The sequence below is a fragment of the Camelus ferus genome, chromosome 5 (genome assembly GCF_009834535.1).
Source record: "Camelus ferus isolate YT-003-E chromosome 5, BCGSAC_Cfer_1.0, whole genome shotgun sequence".
Lineage (NCBI taxonomy): Eukaryota > Metazoa > Chordata > Mammalia > Artiodactyla > Camelidae > Camelus > Camelus ferus.
This window is the reverse complement of record NC_045700.1, coordinates 85,664,687-85,688,278: the sequence shown is the minus strand read 5'-3', so window position 1 is coordinate 85,688,278 and position 23,592 is coordinate 85,664,687. Positions and strand designations below refer to the sequence as shown.

The window sequence follows — 23,592 nt, the reverse complement described above, 5'->3', positions numbered from 1 at the left end:
ATGCAAAAAGACACAGGCAACCCTACGTTCATACTGGTATTATTTACAGTTGCCAAGATATGGAAACAACCTAAGTGTCCATCAACATATGAATGGATAAAGAAGATATAGTATCTATACACACACACATATATATATATACACATACACAATGGAATACTACTCAGACATAAAAAAGAACAAAATTTTGCCATTTGAGGCAACATGGATGGATTTGGAAGGCATTATGCTAAGTGAAATATGTCAGACAGAGAAAAACAAATAATGTATGATATCACCTATATGTGGAGTCTAAAAAATAAAACAAAGTAGTGAATATAACAAAAAAGAAGCAAACACAGATATAAAGAACAACTAGTGGTTACCAGTGGCCAGGGGGGGATATAGTGGTTGGGGAGTGAGAGGTACAAACTATTGGATGTAAGATAGGCTCAAGGATGTATTGTACAATGTGCAGAATATGGCCAATATTTTGTAATAACTGTAAATGGAGATTAACCTTTAAAACTGTATATATAAAAAAGAAATCAGTAGGAAAATGCCATTAAAAAAGTAAAATACAAATGTCAAACTCATAGTAACAGAGAATAGAATGGTGGTTACCAGGGGCTGGGAGCTGGGACTAATGGGGAGATGCTGATCAAGGGGTATAAAAGTTCAGTTATCAGGTGGATAGATTCTGGAGACCTAAGGTATAGCATGATGGCCATGGTTAATAATAATGTCCTGTACGCTTGAAATTTGCCAAGAGAGTAAATCTCAAGTGTTTTCACCCAAAAAAAGAAGCTGACTATGTGAGATGTTGGATATGTTAGTTAGCTTGATTGCATAATTATTTCACAATGTGTGTGTGTGTGTGTGTGTGTGTGTGTGTGTGTATTCACAATGTGTATTAAACATCACATTGTCCACCTTAAAAAAAAACCTATTTTGGGCTTTGTTGAACCTCTTTCTTGTGTGTTTTTATTCTATTTCATTAATTTGTGCCATCACTTTTATTATTGCCTATTTTCTATTTTCTTGGGTTCATTTTGCTATTGCTTTTAAAATGTCTTGTAAAGGATGCTGTTAATTTTTAATTTTTTAATTAATATAAGTAAAAACATAAATTTTCTTCAAAGTGCTGATCTAACTACACCTCACAAGATTTTATATTTGATATACATGTTGTAGATCAGTTCAGTCTATTTTCTAATTTCCATTATGATTATTTACCATTAAGACTGTTTAGAAGTATTTTTCTTAATTTCAAAATATGTGGAAATTTTAAAGTTATATTCCTACTATTGAATTGTATTATTTTTATACTGTGAAAGGGAATAAATGTTGTAGGATTCTAATCCTTTGATATATTTTATGCATTCCTTTTTGTCCAAGTATCTATTCATTTTTATATATGTCCCATATATTTTAAATGCATAAAATAAAATAAAACTTACCAAAATTCATGTGGTACAGCTAAAGCAATGCTTAGAAGGAAATTTATAGCAGTGGTTACATATATTAGAAAAAAAGCAAGATCTAAAATCAGTAATCTAAGCTTCCACCTAGGAAACTAGAAAAAGAAGAGCAAATTAAATCCAAAGGAAGCAGAAGAGAAGACAAATATAAAACAGAAACAGACTCACAGACATAGAAAACAAATTTATGGTTACCAGGGGGGAAGGGGGCAGGAAGGGATACACTGATTGGGAGTTTGAGATTTGCAGATGCTGACTGGTACGTATAAAATAGATAAACAAGTTTATACTGTATAGCACAGGGAACTATTTGATATCTTATAATAGCTTATGGTGAAAAAGAATATGAAAATGAATATACGTATATTTATATATGACTGAAGCAATGTGTTGTACATGAGAAATTGACACAACATTGTAAACTGACTATACTTCAAAAATAAAAAGAAGCAGAAGAAAAGAAATAATAAGTATTAGAGGAACAGAAATCATGATGTTAAAAACAGGAAATCAATAGGAAAATAAAACAACAAAAGCTGGTTCTTGGAAATAATAAAATTGATGCGCCTCTAACAAGGCTAACCAAGAAAAAAAGAGAAGACACAAAGTACTATATCAGAAATGGAAGAGGAGACATCACTGCTAATCACAGCTCTATGTCCACAAATTTGATAACCTAGATGAAACGGACCAATTCCTTTAAGACACAGGTTTGTGGAAACTCAGAAAAGAAACAGACAATCTGACAAAGTCTATTCTGTTTTACACTATAATGTAGACTCATCAGTTGTAACAAATGAACCATTGCGGTGCAGGGTGTTGACAGTTGAAGAGGCTGTGAGTTTGTGGGGACGGGAGTAAATGGGAACTCTGTACTTCTCAATTTTGCTGTGAACCTAAAATTGCTTTAAAAGATTATCTATTAAAAATACATATTTTATAGTTAGATGCAATGATCTCTACATATGTGTAGGTCTTTTGTTAATTATGCTGTTTAAATCTGTATCCTCACTGACTTTTTGTCTATCATAAAATAACACACACACACACTCTCACACATACACACAGTCACACAGTCACAAACCCATATTTTACTTTGATTTTTCAGTTATCCTCACTCTCAGTTACACATCCCACCATGACTGGAAGTAGAAGTTTGTGCCAAGACACTTTTTCATCAGTCTGTGCCATTCGCCTGTCAAACTCCTACTCAGGCTTCAAGACTTTCCTTAAGGGTGGCCTTTCCAAACTGGTTTCCTGACTGCCTAGCAGAGCTGTGACTTCCTCTGTGTCACTCTATGTGGATTGTTATCATACTATTGCAACATGTTATATCTTTCTTCAAGGGCAGAACTTCTCTATACCCAGCATCTAAAATGGTTCCTTCAAATATTATATACTAAACAAATATTTGCAGCACAAAATTCATTTTGCAGAATTATAATGGGAAAAAATGAGAAATCTGGCCGAACTCCCTATACGTGAATCCTTCCTTCTATTCATGTTGGCCTGCAGTTTTTCTATGGTTTCCGCCATTTGTATTTCTCCTGCTTAGATACAAAACTATATCATTTCTAGCTTGGGTAGCATTCTCTGTTCTTACTTCCTGCTCAAATTAGTGATGAAATACCATCTGGAAAGAGGGCCCACAAGGAAATGAACCAAGCAGAAGACATGTGACGCTGTCTCAGATGTTCAAGTCTCAGCAGAGCTGGCTGAATGCAGCCACGTGAACCATCCCAGCTAACCAGATAAGTCAGAAGAGCTGCCCAGCTGATTCCAACCAACCCCAGGATCCCAATAAATAACAAATCATTGCTGTTTTAGTCCACAGAGTTTTGGAGTGGTTTGTTATGGGACAATAGATATGGGAAATACCACTATGTCACTCTGGGTATTTTATGCAGAAAGAAATGTAATAAGGAATTAAGTTTTACAAAATCATTGGAAGGGCAAGTTGAGCCTCAATTCAGGAGCCCCTTCTGGACGATCAAGCCCAAGTTTACGGATACACATCCTAACTGTGATCCAGATGTCAGGAAACTCCCATGGCTGCTACCACAGTTGTCACCACAGCCGCCTCTTAAGCAGGTGACCGGAAGCTGGATGCTTGAGTCTGCCTCTCTGTACTCATATCCCCACTCTCTTGTTCCCAGTCCCCATAACAGTTAGACGATAGCACACATGTCATTACCGCCTTCTGAATCTCATCCACATGCTTCGAACTGGCACACCTTCTATTATACCCAGAATTCTAGATTCAAGAGAGTCTGAAAAATGTAGATTTTAGCTTTCCAACCTCGGAGGCTAGAAGATGAGTGGAATGAACGAATAGAGAAGTCCAGTACCCTTGACCACAGTCCTCTGACTCTGAATTAATCGGCATGGCACAGAGAAATGACTGTAGGAATGGCAACAGGATTTCCCATCCTGGTTCTGCTGCTTACTAAGTGCCTGGCCTTGGTCAAACTGCTTAACCTGTCTGAACCTCAGTTTCCCCATCCATAAAAGTAGGAATACTTATTCCCAATTTGGAGTGTTTCTCAAGAACTCAATACAGCTTTCCTAAAGTTCCTGGCAAAATGCCTGGCACATAATAGGTACTCAGTGATTGATAACAGTTATTATTAATGGAGGAGAGGACAAGAGAACAAAGAACTGCAATATACAGAAAGTATTATTTGATCATATGGGAGAGACATCTAACAGATTGAGAGGGAGAAAAGATGTACTAAAGAAGATTATTTCCCCTCTGAATCTTGAAATTTGAGATGCACCAGGCAAAAAATGGCAGAAAAGGGAATTGATTAAGTAGGACCATGACTCCAGTGATTCTGTGCTTATTTCTAGAACACTTCGTAAGAATGGCATTTAATTTAATGTCAGTAGCTTCTGATTTTTCTCCCTTTCATGTTTCCATCTACATGGTACAGTATTGGAACAAACAATGGACTAGAAATATATCTGAGTAGTAATAGTACCTTCGCCACCAAGTAGTTTTGTCAGTAGCCGAACTGAGATACAGCACTTAGCATCTGAGTTTTCACTTCACCTTCTGTAAACAAAACCAAAAACTTAAAAAAGCAAAGACAAACATGACTGAGATCATTTCTGTGACCACTTCCAACTTTGACCATCTCTGAAATGCCTTGATCCACTTACACCCAAGGATAGCCCAGAGGTTTTTACCACTTGACTTTCTCACCATATCAGGACTCTACCCCTGCCCAAAACGTGACTCCAACAAGAGAACACATATCCAACGGTGAATGAAGGCCTATTGAGTAGATTTACATATTAACCACCAGGTTTGGCTTTCACAAGTAAATTTCATCGAACTGATAAACATCTGTTGGGTAAATCTTGGCATGGGTGAAAGCAAAACAGGGTAGTGAAAACCTGGTGTCTTTATGAAATATGTTATCGGGCTTCAAGAATCATATTCAGGTGCTTTCAAGGAGCTCCCGTCCAGGCATTTCTTTAATAGAAGATAGAGTATTTGGCCAGTTTTAGGAAAGCCTCTTGTTAAAGTGAGTTTGAAGCTTTGTGCACTTGATGATACCCATTCAAATACACAAAAAGTACTTTGACTTTATTAGGATTTTTTTAGACTAGTTGCTTAATGACTCTCCTATTGCTTTTCAAATTTTCTATGACAATAGCTATTTTCTTCTTTTTGTCCCTCTAGCAAATAACAAACAAGGAGAAAGGGGATAATATTCATGATTAGCTCAGAACAGAAGTACATTTGAAAGTCTACACGTGAGAAATTGCTAGGAGATAAAGCTATGAAAACTCCTGATCTAGTCGTGTTAATACATTCTAATGACCCTCTGGGGAAGAGCACAAACCCACTGGCTTTCATTTGAATAGACTCCTCAGGACTAGTCCGTCTGCCATTTTTGTTTCAGGCTTTGGAGATACACGCACGGTTTGCACTGGTTTTTCCCCTCCGCCTTCTCCCTTTTCAAAAGCTGAACTCTGGGCAATGCTGTTATATTTCTATTTCGCTTCTCTTTACCGCATCAGGGGCAGAGGCAAAGCAGAGCATCTGCACAGGAAATGGGTTGGTTCAAATGCAAGTACACATCAAAACCACATGCCTGAGAAAAAGCAGTGATAGTGCTAGATAGATTTTTTTAAAAAGAAAAAGTTCCTGGAAATAATAGTTTCTTTATTCTAATTATATCCACCAAAGACATGTTTTTTTTCCAACTGTCTTCTGCCCACCTCATCAGGGTACGGAATTAATGCCTTGAAAAATTTTATAAGCATAGACTAAGTATTAATATGCTTCTTTCTGAGGCACCTATTTATCTTTTTTAAATAATCACTTGATATTTGTTAAGTGTATATTTGGTGTAACAATCTCTTAACTAGATGAAGAAAATGGCAAATGATACCATGACTTCTGATTGATTACTCTTGGCAAAGTGCAATAATGAAAACAACAAACTATATACACACATACATTTGACAAAGGACTTATATCCAGAATATATAAATCAGATTTTAAAATCAATAAAAGACTGACAAACCAATTTAAAACGGGCAAAAATTTCGAATAGATTTTCTTTTCTTGTCTTGTCTTTTTATTCAGAGTTTCTCTCTTAGGAATTTGCCTGTTTGAGCTCTTTTTGTCAGTTAAGATGTTTGTATATTAGAGATATTTGCCTTTCTTTTTTATTTTTAGTATAAATATTTACCTAATGATATCATTTGCCTCTTGGCTTTTTTAATATTTCTTTTGCCATAATGAAGAGTGAAGTCTTCATGTATTTAAATATTACTATTTTTTTCTTCTATAATATCTGGAATTCCTGTCTTGATTAAGACAGTATCACACTACTGATGAAAAAATAAACATTAAAACATAGTCAAACTAATAAATTCCAAAACCAATTCCTTGAAGAAGCTAACATAATAGATAATCCTCCCAAGAACCTAATTAAGGAAAAAAAAGAAGAAAGTAACAAGTTCAAGATTAAGACTGAGAAAAGCATTTGGATAAAAAAAGAATAAGTAAACATCAGCAAGAAGAAACAAAACATGTGGGACAACTGAATTAGTCTCTTCAAACAAGTCAATGTTATTGTCAAAATGGAGGAGGAGAATGGTTTCAAAGACTTAAGAGACATGACAACCAAATCGTTGTGTCCTCTATGATTAAATTCTGGGCTGAGCAAATCAGCTATAGAGAAAAGGTGTTTGGGGAACAACTGGAGAAATCCGAGTATGAACTGGTTGATCGACGTTATTAAGAGATTGAGTTCAGTGGGTTAAATGACATTGCACTTATATGAGAGAATGTTTTTACTGTTTAGAAATAAATGCTGAGTTATTTAGAGATGCAGGGTCATGATTTCTCTAATTTAAAATGGGCAACTAACTATTGCTGGGGGTTATGTGGGTTTTCATTGTATGCTTGGGGAACTTTTTAGGCATGTTTAAAATCTTTATAATAAAATTAAAAAGAAACCACGATAGGGGAAATATAAGTTAATGCTACATGCAATTCTAGAGCAAATGTTTTTAAAACCTGGGAAAATGGGTGATGTGTTTAGTAAAATATAAATTATTAAGAGTTAAAAGAAGATGTGTAAATCTTCAATAGACCAATTACTATAGAAAAGACTTGAAAGTGATTATAGATGGCTCGTGTAAGAAATGCACCAGGACCAGATGGTTCCACAGCTGGAGTCAATTCAACCTTTGGAGAACAAACGATCCCAATGTTTTTTAAATTATTGTAGGCCAGGAAAAGGGACAGAAGTTGCTCCAAGCCACTTTGGGAAGCTAAAGAAATCTTCCTGGCAAAATGTAGTAAAGTTGATTCCAAAAGAGAAAAGGTAACCAATCTCACTTAGACATATAGATGCAAAATTCTCCATGAGATATTAGAAAACAGATTTATTTGTATGTTGCTCTCTTTCAAAAGTGGAAGAAGTCATTATGTTATAATTTGTTACATGTCATTTTCTGTGACAATAGTGCGTGCCTGGGGTAATCAGCGTATCAGGAGAAGAGGAAGACGTTGAAATGCAAGAAGAATAAGGTATGAACAAGAGATTATGAATGTAAGAAATTGAAAAGTTCCCATTCTAAATTTACTAATCATTTCCTTCTTCCTCATATCAAGCCAAAATCTGCCTCTGAGTAATTCCTACAGATGGAGAAATAAAGATCCTGGGACACGAATTCCCTAAGGCCGGACTACAGATGAAAACCAAAGCGGGATAGAAAACCCAGAGACCAGTTTCCCATCCAAACTGTTCTTTTCTTTCAAGTATGTGCCTCTCTTTGAAATACTCCCCAAGCATTCTGGGGACTCAGAGTGAGGGATGGCTGCATTACTGCATGTGGAGTGTGGGCAAAATATACAGCCTGGCACAGACGTTCTTATTCAAATCATATTATGCTAAGTGCAATTTTCTTCTAAGGAGTGATCTGTCTGCTAAACCCAGTAACACATCCATGTCAAACTTACTATCTTTGCCCATAAACAACACGGAGGCCCTCAGCTTTGTCAAACTGCTCTGACTCTGGCAAGGGCTCACGGAGCCCCATAAATATCATACCTCTCAAACCGTGTTTTCCCTGTTGCTTTTTAATATTCCCTTGGCAAGATGGTGAAATATGTACCTTATGAAATAGGATTCAGCCAAAAAGCCACTGGATAGAAATTCAATTGTTTAATTCTTTTTTTTTTTTCCTTAATATTAGAGAACAAAGCAAGGCTTATGGCAAAGTTGTTTCTTATAGTTTGATTCGCAGTTCTGATACTTCATTTATTGCTGAATAAGTCAAGTTTTATACCTATACTTTTTTTTTTTTTTTTTTTTTTTGGCATCTCCGGCTTTATTGGCTGCAAGGCTTCACATGTTCCCCAGGGTTCAGCTCTTATTGAGAGCAGGAAAGTTGACACTCTGCACCTGCTCCTCAGACGTGGTGATCTCTTCCGGCAGGTCGGTCCCCAACCTGTCATCCTCTGCCACATACGCGATCTGCAGGTTGCCGATGTCATGGCCCATGGGCACCAGCTGGCGCTCCCGGCCTCCTAATATCAGCCCATCCAGCTGGACTCTGTCCAGCTCGTCATCCCAAGGCTTGATGTTCAGGAGGATGGAGGAATTGGCCACCAGGTGGGCTTCTTGGCCTTCTTCTCTCCGTCACTGCGGAACAGGTCAACATCGAGGCCCTCATCGTCCTCTGTGGCGGTGGCCGCCTTCCCGGTAGGGGGCTCCACTTGGCGCCTGGGGGGTCACGCGCTGGGTCTGCAGGGCCGTGGGCGACCCTGCTGGGCCTCCAGCTTGGACACAGCCTGCCTCTGGTCCTGCACCACCCTTTGAAGGCTCTGGTTCGTCACTTCCAGGCTGGCAATCTGGATGACCAGCTCACTGTGGTCTCCACTGGGCTCGTTAGAGGCCCCAGAGACAGCCTCCAGCCAGGGGCTCCTGGATGCTTCCTCTGGCCCTGGCGATGTTGAGGAGGATCACGCTGGCGCTGTGCTCCTGCCATCAGAAGCCAGCCCCAGGCCTGTTCATCGACTTAGAGCATTTCCCTTCTTTATCACTGTATTTGAACTTCTCCAGCCAGATCTTCTTGTGCACTTGGAAGTTTGTGGCCATTTTCATGCAGCCGAGGATGCGACAACCCAAGAGAACTCGGCGGCTTGGGGACGGCAGGCGTAAGGCAAGTTTTATACTTTTAATCACCAAACAAAATCATTTTAATTTACCTACCCCAATTACAATCACTGCAGTGTCCGGGCAAGTCACCTGCTTCTGTGGACCTCTTTCCCTCTTTTACAAATAGAAAACATGTACTTTTCCCTCAATAGGGAAACAGGAAGGAAAATTTGATAATATCACAGAATCATTTTAACTTAGACATTTGTCTTCCTATGCCTTTTTAAGATTAATTACTAAAATGCTCCTCCTTCTAATTTCAATAGTTATTAAATGATCTCTCAGTTTTCTCTTATGGACAGTGGGGCAATACTGCACGTTTCTTCTGCCTGTCAGGATGAATAGTTTGAGACTCAAATAGTCTATTTTGTAAATTGTAGAACACTAGGCAAACTTGAAATACATAAAGCTTGAGACAGGCTGATGGGCAGGTTGACGCCTAGGGTACAATGGACTTAGGAAAGGTGGCTTAATGCCATGGGATTAGTCCAAGGGGCAGTCTGTTCTTTCTACAGTCTGAGTACCCGAATGTGAACTCACACCCAGCTCTTCAGACTCCTGGGCTAACGGCTCTTGACGTTTTCACACTATTGTACGTCTAGGTATAGTAAAGATAGTGTGGTTTTCACTTTTGTACTTAGTACTGCTATGAAAAAGTTCCTGAAGGCTTTCCTTAACTCACAGGACAAGTGTGATCAGCCCTGGGGAAAGTCAGGGAGAAGGGTGATAGGAGAGGGAGATTGACGATTTCATGTTTCTAGTTGTATAGAGCCTCCGACTGTACCAGGGCAGGTAATCAGTGCTTACTGAGTCTAAAAAAGCCATTGATGCTTTTGAATCAGGAGAAACGGTACTTGAGCTTTAAAGAAGAAAAGGAAGGAAGAGAGGAAGGAAGGAGAGAAAGAAAGAAGTGAGGGAGAGAGGGAGGGAAAACCAGAAAATTCCAAGTTATTGAGGCCAATTTTTTCAATCTTAGGGCCATAAGAATGTAAAATACAAAATGTTAACATGGGTCCTATCTGAGACTCCATTTTCATAATCTCACCACCCCCCAACACACACATCCTCCTCACTAATGTTTTGTAAGTCAGTTTCTCTATTCAAAATTAAGCTATTTAAAGGGAGGGACCATTTGCTTTGCTCTGCAGTCCCATGGCTTAGGGTGAGATCCTGCCCAGAGTTGATATTCCATAAATGTCTGTTGAGAGTGGGGTTATTTCTTTCTGATTAAATGGCTTGCTTGGTCCATGCCAACTTCAATAAAAAGAAGAATTAGAGCTTGATGAAACTTGGTTGCAGGTTATGTGTTCTAAATACCAGAAAATACAGAACAATAAAAGCTTGCATTTAAGGTCATTGAACAAAATTTGCTGCCACTGATTCCTTAAATGCCTGGTCTGTGGATCTGGGGAGGTACCCTAATGATCCGCCTTGACTTATAGAGAATCAGGCATAGGATAGGTAAGCTGAACAACCCCATTTTACAAGATATTAAAACTCAAGTGAAATAATACATTGTGAAACTACATTCCAGACTGTAACACACTGTGTTATCCTTGGATGTTGTTACATAACAATGGATTAGCATTATAATATCAGAATTATAGTGTTACTATTGTTCATGGAATTCCAGAGTCATTGATTTGGGTTAAGACGTTGTCTTCAGAATGCCTATGATTTCTGCAATATTGCCTGTAGAATGATAATACGAATCCTGCTTACTGCAAAAGTTCTTACCAAATGTATTCAAGGACATGAAAGATTTAAAAAATTCATAGGTTCTCTACAAGTCTGATAATGGTAACACTTACTGAAGTCTATGTGCTGAGCACTTTTTAAGAAAGTTATGCTGACTTACCTAGCCCTCTCAGCTGCCCTGCTTCTCAGCTACTTCTTCTCATCCTTATTTTTCAGATGAAGAAACTGAGGCTTAGAGAATTTAAGAAACTTGCTAAAGGAAGAAGTCAAACTGAGATCTGAACCCAGGCGGCTGAAGTCCATAGCATGTGCTTTTAACCACTCTTCTGCTATGTTAGGGACCACTGAAGATTCACTTGTTTTATGAATCAGCTGTTTTCTGAAAAATGGGAACCAGGATGGATATGTTTCTGTGATGACGTCTCTTACAATGGAAAGGTGCAGGTGCAGAACACAGAATGCAACAAAACGGAATAATTTTTTTAAAAGCGGGAGTGGGGTTGATGAAGCGCAAGCCAAAGTATGAGCCAAGAAATCTGACACCCCTTATGACTTATTTTTAACTTTTAAAAATTTTATTGAATCTGCAGTTATCCTTTTGTCATTTCGATATAATTTCTTTTGTAAAGTATTATTTTATTTATTTATGAATAGGTTATTATACATGTGATACAAAATCCAATAAGCACACAGAATATATAGTAATAAATATAAACACATATTAATAACATATATAGACACTCCTGTCCCCCAGCTGTCAAGTTCCTTTTCCCAGAAATAATAACTGTAATCTGTTTCTTGTGCAACCTCCACCGCGATTAATTTTAGAACATTTTCATCATCCCAGAAAGGAACCTTGTACCCATTGGCTATCATTCCCCATTTCCCCTCAACCCCTTACAGCCCTGAGCAACCACTTATCTACTTTCTGTTTCAAGATTTGCCTTTTCATAGGAAAGGTTTCAAAATAGGTGGACTTTTGTGACTACCTTCTTTCATTTAGCATGATGTTTTCAAGTTTCATCCATGTTGTAACACATATCCATACTTCATTTTTTGGTGCCAAAAATTATTCCATTTATGGAGAGACCACATCTTATTAATCCATTCAAGTGGTGCATATTAAGGTTGCTTCCCCCTTTTAGCTATTCTGAATAAGGCTACTGTGAACATTCTTGTGCAACTAGTTGTGTGAAGAGATGGCTTCATTTCTCTAGGAGTGGAATTGCTGGGTCTATGGTAGCTCCATATTTACCATTTTGAGGAACTGCCAAACTATTTCCAAAGCAGCTGCACTATTTTACATCCCTACCACCAATACACAAGGCTTCCAATTTCTCCACATCTCCCCAACACCTGTTCATTTCCATTGTTCCCCTTATGGCCCTCCTAGTGGGGGTGGTACTTCATTGTGGTATCTCACTGTGACTTTGATTTGCATTTGCTTGATGATAAATGATATTGAGCATCGGGTATTTACGTATTTTCTTTGGAGAAATGTATGATGGAATCCTTTGCCTATTCTTCCACTGGGCTGTTTGTCTGTTCATAGTTGTGTTACTTTGCTTTCTTTGTTTTGTTTTTCTTTCAAGACTTTTTTTTAGAGAGGAGTTAAACTCACAGTAAAATAAAGAGGAAGATGCAGAGATTTCTCCCTACCTCCCCCAGTGTTAAACCTCCTCCATTACCAACACCCCCCACCAGAGTGGTACATTTGTTGCAACTGACCAACTTACACTGACACAGCATAATCACTCAGGTCCAGAGTTTACATTAATTAGGATGTTCATGGCAATTTCATAGATTTGCCTTTACAAAGCATCTCAGCCAAGTCTCTCCAGGGCACTGGGAGATGGGTGACCGGCAGAGAGTCAGAGAATGCCAAATTAACAGACCTGAAAGTTATATTTCTGCAGCAAAGAATGTATGTGTCTACAAACTCAGCTCTCTGCCGTTGGCATCCAGAAGGGAGCTTAACTAAAACCTACATGACTATTGAGGGCCAAGGAGAGTCTCACTGTTATTCCAGTTATTGACATGCCCTGAGGTCACTCACATCTACCCTCCTCAGTATGACCCATGGAATGACCATCATACAGGGTGTGAGTAGGACCAATAGGTATTCATCACATCCTCTCACACCAGTGCTCTGGGTGAGCCTCTGAAGCTGGAGAAGGTTCATAATAGTAAAGAAGTGCTAGTGATTTTCTATTACGGGACACAGTTGAAGAATGTGTTTTAGGGGTGACTTGGTGTTTTGCGTTGGCTCGGCAACTTGCCTGCCGTACCTAGGGCACATGACATTCCGAGGTATTTCAGTCCCTGCAGCCTTCATGTCCAGCCCCCCTTTCTCGTCTCCTCTGTCTTTCCCTGCCGCAAGCACTCTGAGCTCTCTGACTGCAACAGCTCATCTAGGTCCTTGGCAAAGTCATGCACAAACCAATATTGTTGAGCAGCTACTGTGCATCAGGTTCTGAAACCAGGGACAAAGACTAGATGCCTCTACAGGGGAAGCTCAAGTCCATTCAAAAGTGCTCAATGAATCCCCACCCCCACCCCCTCGCGCAAGAAAATATCCATTTGAAAGCATCACCTCAGGGGACACTCGTTAAGAGGAGGGTGTGGTTGGAGGGCGTTACTCCCACAGAGATCTTCCTGGGTCACCACAAAACAGCCACCTACTTTGCTTACCCTTGTTCCCATATCGTGGACCAATGTCACAGCATACAATGCTAGTTTGCTATGAAGGGGATGGTACAGCCAACTGATGTTTCATACGGCACTTCCCAAATCCTCCTGCGCCTCTGCCCATCATCATTTCTAGAATGTGCTGAAATGCCCGATCAGTATCTCTGACTAATTGAATCCCAGATATCAGAGAGCTGACTCAAGAGCATTTATCAGCCACTTAAGAATTCTTTACATCCAAATGTGACCGTAATAGTGTTAAAACTATATATTGGCTTGGGGAGAATGTCAGGGTCACAGATCTATAAAAAGCTCTCAAGAAAAACCTAGAATACTTGGGGTGGCTGTCTGGGATCGCCTCAGACTGGGGACCAGGGCTGCCCTTCCACCCTCCCAGCACCATCTGGAGTTGGAGAACCACCCGGGGTGTGACTCAAAACTGAGAATTCTTAGAAGACTTTAATCAGAGAGCTGGGGACCATGTGCAGGCCAGATGGATCTGTGACCAGTAGGAGCAGAAAATCCACACAAATGTAAGTCCACCCCGATACCTGACCCACACACGAGCTAGTAACTCCGTGGTCAGTTCAAGCCAGTTTATCCTATGTGACATCACCCTTTCCCCAGCCTCTCCCGTCACATTACGCTGATTTATTGATTTCAAGCTTTTACTATCTAAAACTTCCTTGTTCACGTATTTGTATTCGTTTGTTTTAACTGGGTTATTTGCTGCCTCCCACCAACCCCAAAATCTTATCAGCCTCTCGCAGCCTTAAGGTTCCTCTTATCCCAGTTTCCAGAACAATGTGAAATGGCACACAGTAAGTGTTCAAGAAATACTGGTTGAAGGCACATTTGAACTTGGAAACTTAAGCCAAGGCTCTGAGTGAGGACTTTGGGCAAAGGAGACTCCGTAAGCCTGGCTCGGGGGATGCTGCAGAGATCCCAGCAACCAGACCCTTTGGAAGCCTCTGACCCGTTTCCAAGGGTGGAAGGGCGAACGGAGCTCGGCCCGCGCCCATTCGCCAGCCCCGGAGAGTCGGGGCCAAACCAGCAAACGCAGCCAGAGCGCCAGCCTGGCGAGGAGCCTCCAAAGGGGGACGAGGGCCGTGGGCAGGCCCCGCCCGGAGCCCCGCGCCCTCCCCCGCCGCCTGCCGGTCCCCGGGGCGACGGGGACAGCCCCGGCCGGCCAGCTGAGCCCGGGGGCGGCGCGGGCTGGAGCCGCCCCGCGCGCGTCCCGCGGCCCCCGCTGCACGGGCGCCGCCGCCGCCGCCGCCGGCCCGGGGCCGCTCGCCGAGTTGGCCGCGCGCGCCCGGAGGAGCGCGGAGTTTGGAAAGTAGTCGCGAAGCGTCGGCGGAGAGCAGCGGGTGGGGGCGTGGGGGTGCGAGAGCGAAAAACCCGCCTCTTGCGAGTAGAGCGAGGAAGAGGGGGGGAACGGCTCCGAGTTCCGCTTCCTGATCGGCGGGTGGGTAGAGGAGGTCGGCGCGGAGAAGGCCGGCGGGACGCGCGCTCCGGGCCCGCGGCGCGAGCGGCGCGGCGGGCGATGGCCGGCGAGCGGACCCGCAGGTTCACCCGGAGCCTGCTGCGACCCGGGCAGGCGGCCGAGCTCCGGCACAGCGCCGCGTCCGCCGCCGCGGTGGCCGTCAGCAGCCGGCAGCAGCAGCGGGTGAGTGCGGCGCGCCCTCCGCGCCTCCCCGGGGTGCGCCCCGGGGCCTCGAGCCCGGTCGCCCCAGCACCCTGCGCCCCTGCCCCCGCCGCCCCCCGCTCCCCTCCCCCGAACGCCGTCCCCCGCCGCCTCGCCCGGCGGCGCCCTTGGCGTCTGCGACGCGTGAGGACCGGGGGGCGCGTTTGAGGACCGGGGACCCTCAGCTATGAACAGCTGCGGGGGCAGCAGAAGCGCAGCGTGGAGAGGATGTGCCTGGGTTGGGGGTTGGGAGTTGGGAGTGGGTGGTGGTGAAGAGGTGACGGGAACGCAGCGCGAGTCACATGGGCGCTAGGCTGTGGGGTGCCAGAGACCTGAGGGGTGGGAGATTCTGCAGGTCCGCGCGTCCCCTGCACCCCTGGCGACTAGCGCGCAGGGGGAGAGGCTGTGATCCGAGGTCCTCGCCCAGGCTAAAGCTGGGAGCCCCACCTGAACGCTATCGCAGGAATAAATGTACTTCTCCCCCGTCTCCCTCCACGGGGTAAAAACCCACAAACCACTTAATAGGACTCTCGAAAGGTCTGAGAGAACCAGGCTGGGGGAGACGCAGGTCATTAATTATCCAGTGGTTTCTGGTATTTTTCTAAGATGTTCGCGGGATTCTCCCGCCAAGATCGCTTCACTGGTTACTTCCTTACTGAAACGCCTTCTAAGAGAGCTGGGTGATTTCCGCGGGAAATCCCTGCGGCAGCAGCCAGCCGCTCTCGTCTGGTGCCCGAATCATATCCATACCTCCCCAGATGTTCATAAGTTCCAGTAGGTGTCACACTCGGGGATGGAAGTGTTAGGAGGAAAAAAAAAATCAATTCTGGTGGGAAAGGGAAGCGAGTGGGAACAGCCTTACAGCAAGACGTGGGCTCAGCACCGCAGCACTCTTGGCCTCTCTTTGCTGGACCGGAATCCCACGTTGTGGGTTTCATTTTCCTTTTTGCCAGGAAATATCATTAGGAATTAAACGGCTTCTTTTAAGAGTGTCAAAGAAAGCGTTACTCTTGCCAGTCACCCATCAGGAGGGAGCCAGGAGCTGCCCAGAGCCAGTTCCCACAGCCAGGACTTTTCTCTAAAGCCAGAGGTCGGAAAGTTGAACAGAACGGAAGCTAATTGCCTGGCAGAAGAAAGAGGCATCAGATGCCCAAGAGGGTGGGGGTGACTGGAGTGTGAAATGAGTCAGTGGCCAGGGTGCCTTGCCTTCTTTTTCACTTACCACTGGCTGCAGTCTGCAATTATGCAGAGGAGATTCAACTGCTAGCAGATCCTGTGCCAGGGGCTGGGGTGGTTCTGATAACAGCATGCACATTTTCAAGGCAGGAAGGATAAACTGTCAAAAAGAACATTTGAACAAAAGATTCAATTCGAGTAAAAGCAGAGATAATGAAATCTTCAGGCATGCCTAGGGAATAAATTTGTACTTTGGGAAGATCATTCAGGATTGTGGGTTTGTCGTTCACTGCCATTTGCTTTGTGATAACTTTATTTTGCAGTTGATTCATTTTAGCAAATCTCAGTAATAATCTGGGAGAGAAGTGCAGAGAAATAAGTAGCATTCAGTTGGAATAAATAGCCTTAAATGCTGTTTTTGATTTTTGTTTTCTTTTTGCCTGGATTCTCCTACAGTTTTTGTAGCACTTGGATTTCTCCAAAGAATATGTATCCTAGATACCTTTGTATTCACACATACATTCCTTTCTCCAAATTTATGTCAGATTTGAAATCCTAGGGTATCTTGTCAAAATGAATAAGCTCAATGTCTTACAAAGAGTTGGGGGAAGGGTGATTCGCTGGCAAAGGTGTCCCTGCCTCCCTCCCCTCACTTCAGCACCTTGGCCAACACTCCTGAGCGAGCTTTTGCCAAGACACTTCTTGGGATCTTACACATCTAGGCAGGCAGTCTGGGCAGCGATTTTGGCAGCAAGAAGTCCTGTGCTTGGCATTCCATCCTATCAGTTAACTCTTAAAGGGAAGCAGGGAGGTGGTGAGTTCTCTGCGTTGGCACCCAAACTCAGTGGGATTCCATGGGGCAGAGCATCCCTTTTGAACCTGAACCTTGTAATTGGACTGTGCAGTGAAGACTAAGCCTGGCTTACATCGGTCCAGTTCTTTAAGACTCTTTATGTTTGTTGCTTCAAGTCCTCAAATCCTAGTTGTGAAGGGAGAACATTAATAGACTGGGGGGAGAAGATTATGGGCATCCCACATCGATACAGGCAAGAAGAATTGTGTATATTGGAGCAAGCTGCCATCTTTTGGAATTTATTTAGAGACGCTAGAAGGTCCTGCTGAGAAAAACTGTCTCACTGCTAGATTCATACAGTGCCCTTTCTGAAACCACTCTTCAGGGGACCAAAATCCTGCAGAGTGTTACGGAGAGATTGTTGTAGGTTCTGATTAGGTTAACAAGAGGCTGTTACGAGAATGGATTAACAAGGTAGTTTTGGACTCTGAGAATTTATATATATATAAATTTTACTGGTTACTTCCTTACTGAAACGCCTTCTAAGAGAGCTGGGTGATTGGATTATGAAGAACAGAGAACAAAGTGATGCAGAGTCAGGGCACTTACTAGGGCAGTTGCTGAGGAATGTATAGATAGATTCCAAAGCAAACTTGATTTCAGTTTTAACCTAAGGCATTGCAGGAGCTCACATGCAGGTCGACTCCTCATGAGGACTTACCTTACTCTGCATTCCTCTTAAGGACAATTATGAAGAATTGTTTGCACTCCAGAGTTCATTGCAGCATTTTCCACAATAGCCAAGTGATGGAAACAACCTAAATGTCTGCCGAGGGATGAACGGCTAAAGAAAATACGAGATATATATATGTATTTTTTTTCCATTTTGGACATGTAATATTGCATTAAAATGGTTATATAATATTCCATTGTGTGTGTGTGTGTGTGTGTGTGTGCATACACACACACGCAAACATACACACACATATTATTCACCCTTAAAAAAGAAGGAAATAGAAGGAAGTCCTGCCATTTGTGACAATGTGGAGGAACCCAGAGGACATTAGATTAAGTGGAATAAGTCAGACACAGAAAGACAAATACTGCATGAACTAACTCACTTATATGTGGAATCTGAAATGGTAAAACTCATAGATGCAGAGAGAGAATGGTGGTTGCTAGGGTGGGGTGGGGAAGGGCAGGGGAAATGAGATGTTCATCAAAGGGTACAGACTGGTCAGTTATGTAAGACGAATGAGTTCTGGAGATCCAATGTACAGCATGGTGACAATAGTTGAAAATGCTGTATTGTACATTTGAAATTTGCTAAGAGGATCTTTAAATCTTCCCAACACACACACACACACACACACACACACACACACAATAGTAACTATGTAGAGGTGATGAATAAGTTACTGAACTTGATCTTTTCACAATGTATGCATACACCAAAACATCAAATTGTACTCCTTAAGCAAATACAATTTTTATATGTTGAAGCTATCTCAATGAAGTTGTTGAAAAGGTAAAAAAGGAGTAATAACATTAAAGAAAGCCATACATTTTGAAAAGAGAACTATTTGCTCCTTTGTTATCCTAATTTTTTCTTATAGAGAACAAACGAATCACAGCTCATGCAAAGGTGAATCACAGAATCAAGTAAAGTTTAAGTAATTTCCTGACACCCCATTCATGACTGTCCCACAGAGCAAACTTCTCTAGAGCAGAATCTCAGTTCAAGGATGATTAGGGACATTTCTTCCAAGTTAGGACTTGAGTGTTTTATTAGTGTTTTGTTAATTATACCTACTTTGTTGGCCTCAAAGTTGTAATGCCACTGATGAGAGATTCTTTTTGGATAAGAAGCTCTTCTTTTAAAATGTATGAAGTGTATTTATACTTTCACATGAATTAGTTCATTTAGATTAAGTTTCATTAAGCTCTTTTCCACATATGTGTTATATTTGATAGCATTTCAAAAGGAAAACAGTAAAAAATAGATAGATATATTACTTTCCTGCTAACACCACCTCAGATCTGTCTGTCTGTTGAGGGACATGGAGTTTTATTGATGGAACATGATTGGCTGGGTCAGAGTAATGGAAGACGGAGTGACAGAGAGGGTGGGAACTCACTGGGGTCAGAGGATGGGAAGGAAGCACGGAGGTAGGTGGGGGTTCACCAAGCACCAAATAAGCATTTGGTCAAGTTTTGCCTAAAGCCTTTTTGTGTTTCCTGGATCGAAACATCCCAATTTATTTACATGCATTCTTTAGGACCTTTATTCTTTTGTTACTCCGGAATTCCTCTGCAACTCATGTTTGAATTGTATCCAAATTCATTAACTTCTTTTGAAGAGGAAACATCTTGCCATAAGCTACTGTGCTTTATCAGTATGTTTTCTCCCTCCCTCCCCCGCCACCCAGAAGGGGTAAGTGGTGGAGAGGACAGTATTGACTGAGTCATCCTCCAGACTCTGTATCTTCGCCTTGATTTGATGTTTCCTAACTCCTTCTGTTCCCCAGGGATACTACTTTTGATATTTTAGGGAACTTTGAATAAAGAAGCAGAACCTTTGACCGACTGAAGTTCTCCAGTTGAGAAGCAGGGAATATGTAAACATATTTGCAAGGGTGGGAGGAATTCCTAGAAGGAAGAATTTCCACCCCTCTGAACTTTGTGATATTCAAATAGTTGAGAGGAGGAGGAGTTTCGAGTGGGAGATAATAGAATTTCTGAAAAATCTTATGCTGGAAGTAAGAGTCAGTAAAAAGAAAAAAAAAAAAATCCATGGGAAGTAATACTGAAAGAAAATGAAACACTTGTGCTGTCAGTGTCTAGAGTGAAAGCAACATGCAAAAAGAGGCCTGTTTGTTTGGCATTCCCAGCACCATCTTGTTTTGTTTCGTTTTGTTTTTTGACAGGGTTGTACATAACAAGGGTGTTTACACTTTAGCAGAAATCACAAGCTTTAGCAGAAATCCCAGCCCCACGCTTCTGTTTTCAAATGAGGAAAAGTCTCTTGCCTGGTGAAGAAGTCAACATAAACTTACCTTACAAGATTAAGGTTGAAGGCTGGTGACTGTATCAACTAAGGTTTTTGACTTCTCAAGGGCATTGCAGAAATAACTTTGAAAACAAATAGTAACCACAGTGTAATCCAGAAAACTTCTACATGGGTCAAAAAATGAAAGAAAGAGTAAACATTCTTGTCTGTCTTTTTCTTCACCTGCCTTTTCCTCTAAGGCCTAGGATAGAAAAAGAGCGGTAATAAATGTATTATGATAAACCATTTGTTGAGAACAGACCAAGTGCCCGACAGAGTGCTAAGGTTTTTATTTAGTTCTCAGAGCAATCCTATGAGAAAGTTATTACTGTTACAAATTACAAGGTCATTGAGATTCATAGGGTTAATAGCTTGCTCTGAGTTAAGTAACTGGGACTTCTTTTGCATCCTGAGTAGCAACCAGCAGAGGTTACTTTCTGGTTTTGTAACTGCTTCCAACAGCATCTCTAAATAGGAAGACACGTTGATGTTGCCTTCTGATGGGTGCCTCTCTCTAAGGAAGCAGAACTCTGTCCTTCCCCCTGGCGTTTCAGAGCACCTGTGAGTGTTTGCTTCAGTTTTCCACTGAAGTTAGAAACCACAGCAGAGGCTGTTCCAGGGACCAGGATTAGTAACTGACCGTCCCAAGGCAACTGGAGCTCGGTTGTTAACTGCTTAAAATATAAACTTAACTCAGCGAGCCCCATGCTGTCTGTGTAGCAAAGCCATAAGCAAATTGTCAAAGAGGGTGGGGTTACTTCTTCCTGAGACCACTTCTCTTCTAGGACTGGCCGCTTCTCCATTCTCAGTCACTTCACCCACTCCAGCAAGTGCCTGAAATGTTCCAATGCATCGTGTGTCCTTGAGCACATATTTCCATTTGACTAGGTTGTGTTGAGAGTCTTTTCTCACATGCTGTCTTATTCGAAGAAGTGATTCTAAGGGTCTTACAAAGATGCGTGTAAGACTACCACAACAAAAAATACGATAAGGAGGCAAAAAGCATCATTCGCAACAACAGCAAAACGCAGTATTAGTGTTACCGAGTCCAAACTCGTCCTGCTCGCTGTACAACAAGCCAGTAAATTGGGAGATGAGGTGTTGGGGCAAGGAATGGCGACTTTATTTGGATAGCTGGCAGACCAAGAAGATGGCAGCCTTATGTCCTAGAGAATGATCTTACTCAAGTCAGAATTCAGGCTCCTTTTATACTAAGAAGGGAAGGAGGTGTGGTTGATTGTTGCAAACTTCTTGGTGTAGGAATTCTTTGTTCTTGCAGCTGGCCACGTGGGTCAGGTCATGGTGCCCCCCGGGTAAAACCTCTAATAAAACAAATATTATTTTCTATTCTGCAACTTGTTATCTTTGTATGAGTGCAAGTGTTAATATCCTTAAAGGTCAGAGCCTTGAGAACAGGCTCTCCTGTATATTTCAGGCTCTAGGCAACATTCTTTTACAAAAGGTGCCGAACCAGCAAGACTGAGGCTAGGAAACGGGGCACAGGGTTAGAGCCAAAGAAACATCTAATGTGGAGTCAGATATGTTCTTTTCTATTACAATGGAGTACTATCAGTAAATCAAAGATATAGCCATTAAGTCTTAGAGTCTTGCTGAAGGTACTTCCTAGGGGCCAATTCAAAGAGGAAATCATGATCAGCCACGAGATGAAGAGATCCATAAGATAAAAGAAAAGAATTTGCTCTAGGCATGGTCAGCTTTAACTTGTATGTGGTCAGCTTTAACTCCAAAGACAAGACAGTTGTGTTTTGTATTTTTTCACAAACCGCAGCATAACGAAGTGATGGACCCTCATTCTTTTGAACGTGGTCCATGGCCCACTAACATTGGCATCACCTGGTCATTAGAACTGCGGAATCTTTGGCCCTGCACCTGACCTACTGGATCAGAACATGCATTTTAACAAGATCCTCTGGTGATTCATAAGCACATTGAAATTTGAGAAACACATACACCACACACACAGCTATAATTTTCGTGGTATTTTTGCAGTATGTTGTCAGGTAAAGGCAATTGTGTGAGGGGGGTCTGGTATGGTGTGCTGTACTCTGCAACTCTTTGAAAGAGTCTCTGGAAGCAAAGATAAATTTAGATGCAAACTGGATTGGTACATTGCTAAGTGACTTGAGGGAATTCCCTTATTTCCTTGTGTTAGGTTTCCTCCTCCGTCTAGTACTTTAATTGTGGTGTGAACTTAAGTTAAAGCTCGAGGTTGAGGAAAAATTCTGACACTTATGTGACAGAGTTGGGATCTGAATCTGCAGAAGTACTCACCATGGTTACAGTCCTAAGATAAATTCCAGGGTGAGGCCAGTGTGGCCTCGCTTACCAGAGAATTTTAAAGCAGGATCAGTCCAACTCAGGTAGGACACTCAGTGATGAGTCCTGGCTGCTTTAGAAGACGTGTGTTGCTATCATTTAGAAATCCTTAGTGATCTGAAAATAATTGGTTAGATTCAGAAAAGTCTGATCGCTGGAATCAGAAAATCATGAACTTTCCTTGAGTCTCAGGAAAAAGAAATAATTTTTCTTATTCACATTTAAATGCCCTCAGGATGGGATTCCATGGAGTTAAAGATCTTGATTTTGCCACGTGCCAGTGTGGTCTAGGACCCCTTGGGTTGGCTGTCTTTGGCCAGCATCTTGAGCTAATCTTTCTTCTCCACGACTGTCCAAGTTGAAGTTCCCTTGTGCACTTTGAACGATAGGGCCAGTTTGGGAGTTGGTGTAGGGAGTATCAAATCGTGTGAGTCTGGAGGCTGGAATTCTAATCCTGCCTCCGTGACCCTTCACTCAACAGCTTCTCTTTTTGGAGTTTCGGTTTCCTATTGGAGAAATTAGGGGATTGGGTGATTGGGTTCTCATGCTTGCTGTTTCTCTGCCCTGGAGTTGTCACTGTTTCTCCTGCTACAGTCGTCTCTGACCCGTCCCTGTGCTTCATTTTCCTCATAGCTCTTACCACAATCTCAAATGATCTTTTTCACTTGTTTAATTTCTTATTTCTCTTTTCCAGCCTCTCTGCCTTCAAACAGAAGTGCCACTGAGAGATGGGAACTTGTCTGTTTCACTCCTCTTATGCTGTATTTACTACATGAAAATAAGGGAGGGGAGGCTGCCTTCCCACTGCAAATGAGTGCTCAAGGAAAGTCAGGAGAGTGGGCTGGGTGGACATCAGTGAGAGATCGTAGTGGAATTATGACTTAAAAATTGCCAGGTTGCCAGTGACTGCTAAGGAAGTTCCCTGACTTGTCTTCTTCATGGTCTGCTTGGTACGTGGTGGAAATGCAATTATATAGAAAGATGCTGAGCACATCCTCTGTGCCAGGTACTTTACTCAG

General features: G+C 42.1%; 1 protein-coding gene and 1 pseudogene across 17 annotated transcripts in view; one reads left to right on the top strand and one right to left on the bottom strand.

Moving 5' to 3' along the window:
- Window positions 1–8,353: 8,353 nt before the first annotated feature.
- LOC116663527 lies at window positions 8,354–9,088 on the bottom strand (annotated as a pseudogene).
- A 5,845-nt stretch (window positions 9,089–14,933) lies between these two features.
- DOCK10 (dedicator of cytokinesis 10) overlaps window positions 14,934–23,592 on the top strand; it is a 241,864-nt gene continuing 233,205 nt past the window's right edge. For 6 of the 17 annotated variants that reach the window (XM_032480371.1, XM_032480370.1, XM_032480364.1 and 3 more), the window contains exon 1: window positions 14,936–15,200. In XM_032480371.1, coding sequence (XP_032336262.1) covers window positions 15,078–15,200 — 123 coding nt within the window. In that variant the 5' untranslated portion in view covers window positions 14,936–15,077. Of the gene's footprint in view, window positions 15,201–23,592 lie in introns of all 17 variants that reach the window. The other 11 variants (XM_032480362.1, XM_032480357.1, XM_032480356.1 and 8 more) reach the window with 4 other exon arrangements.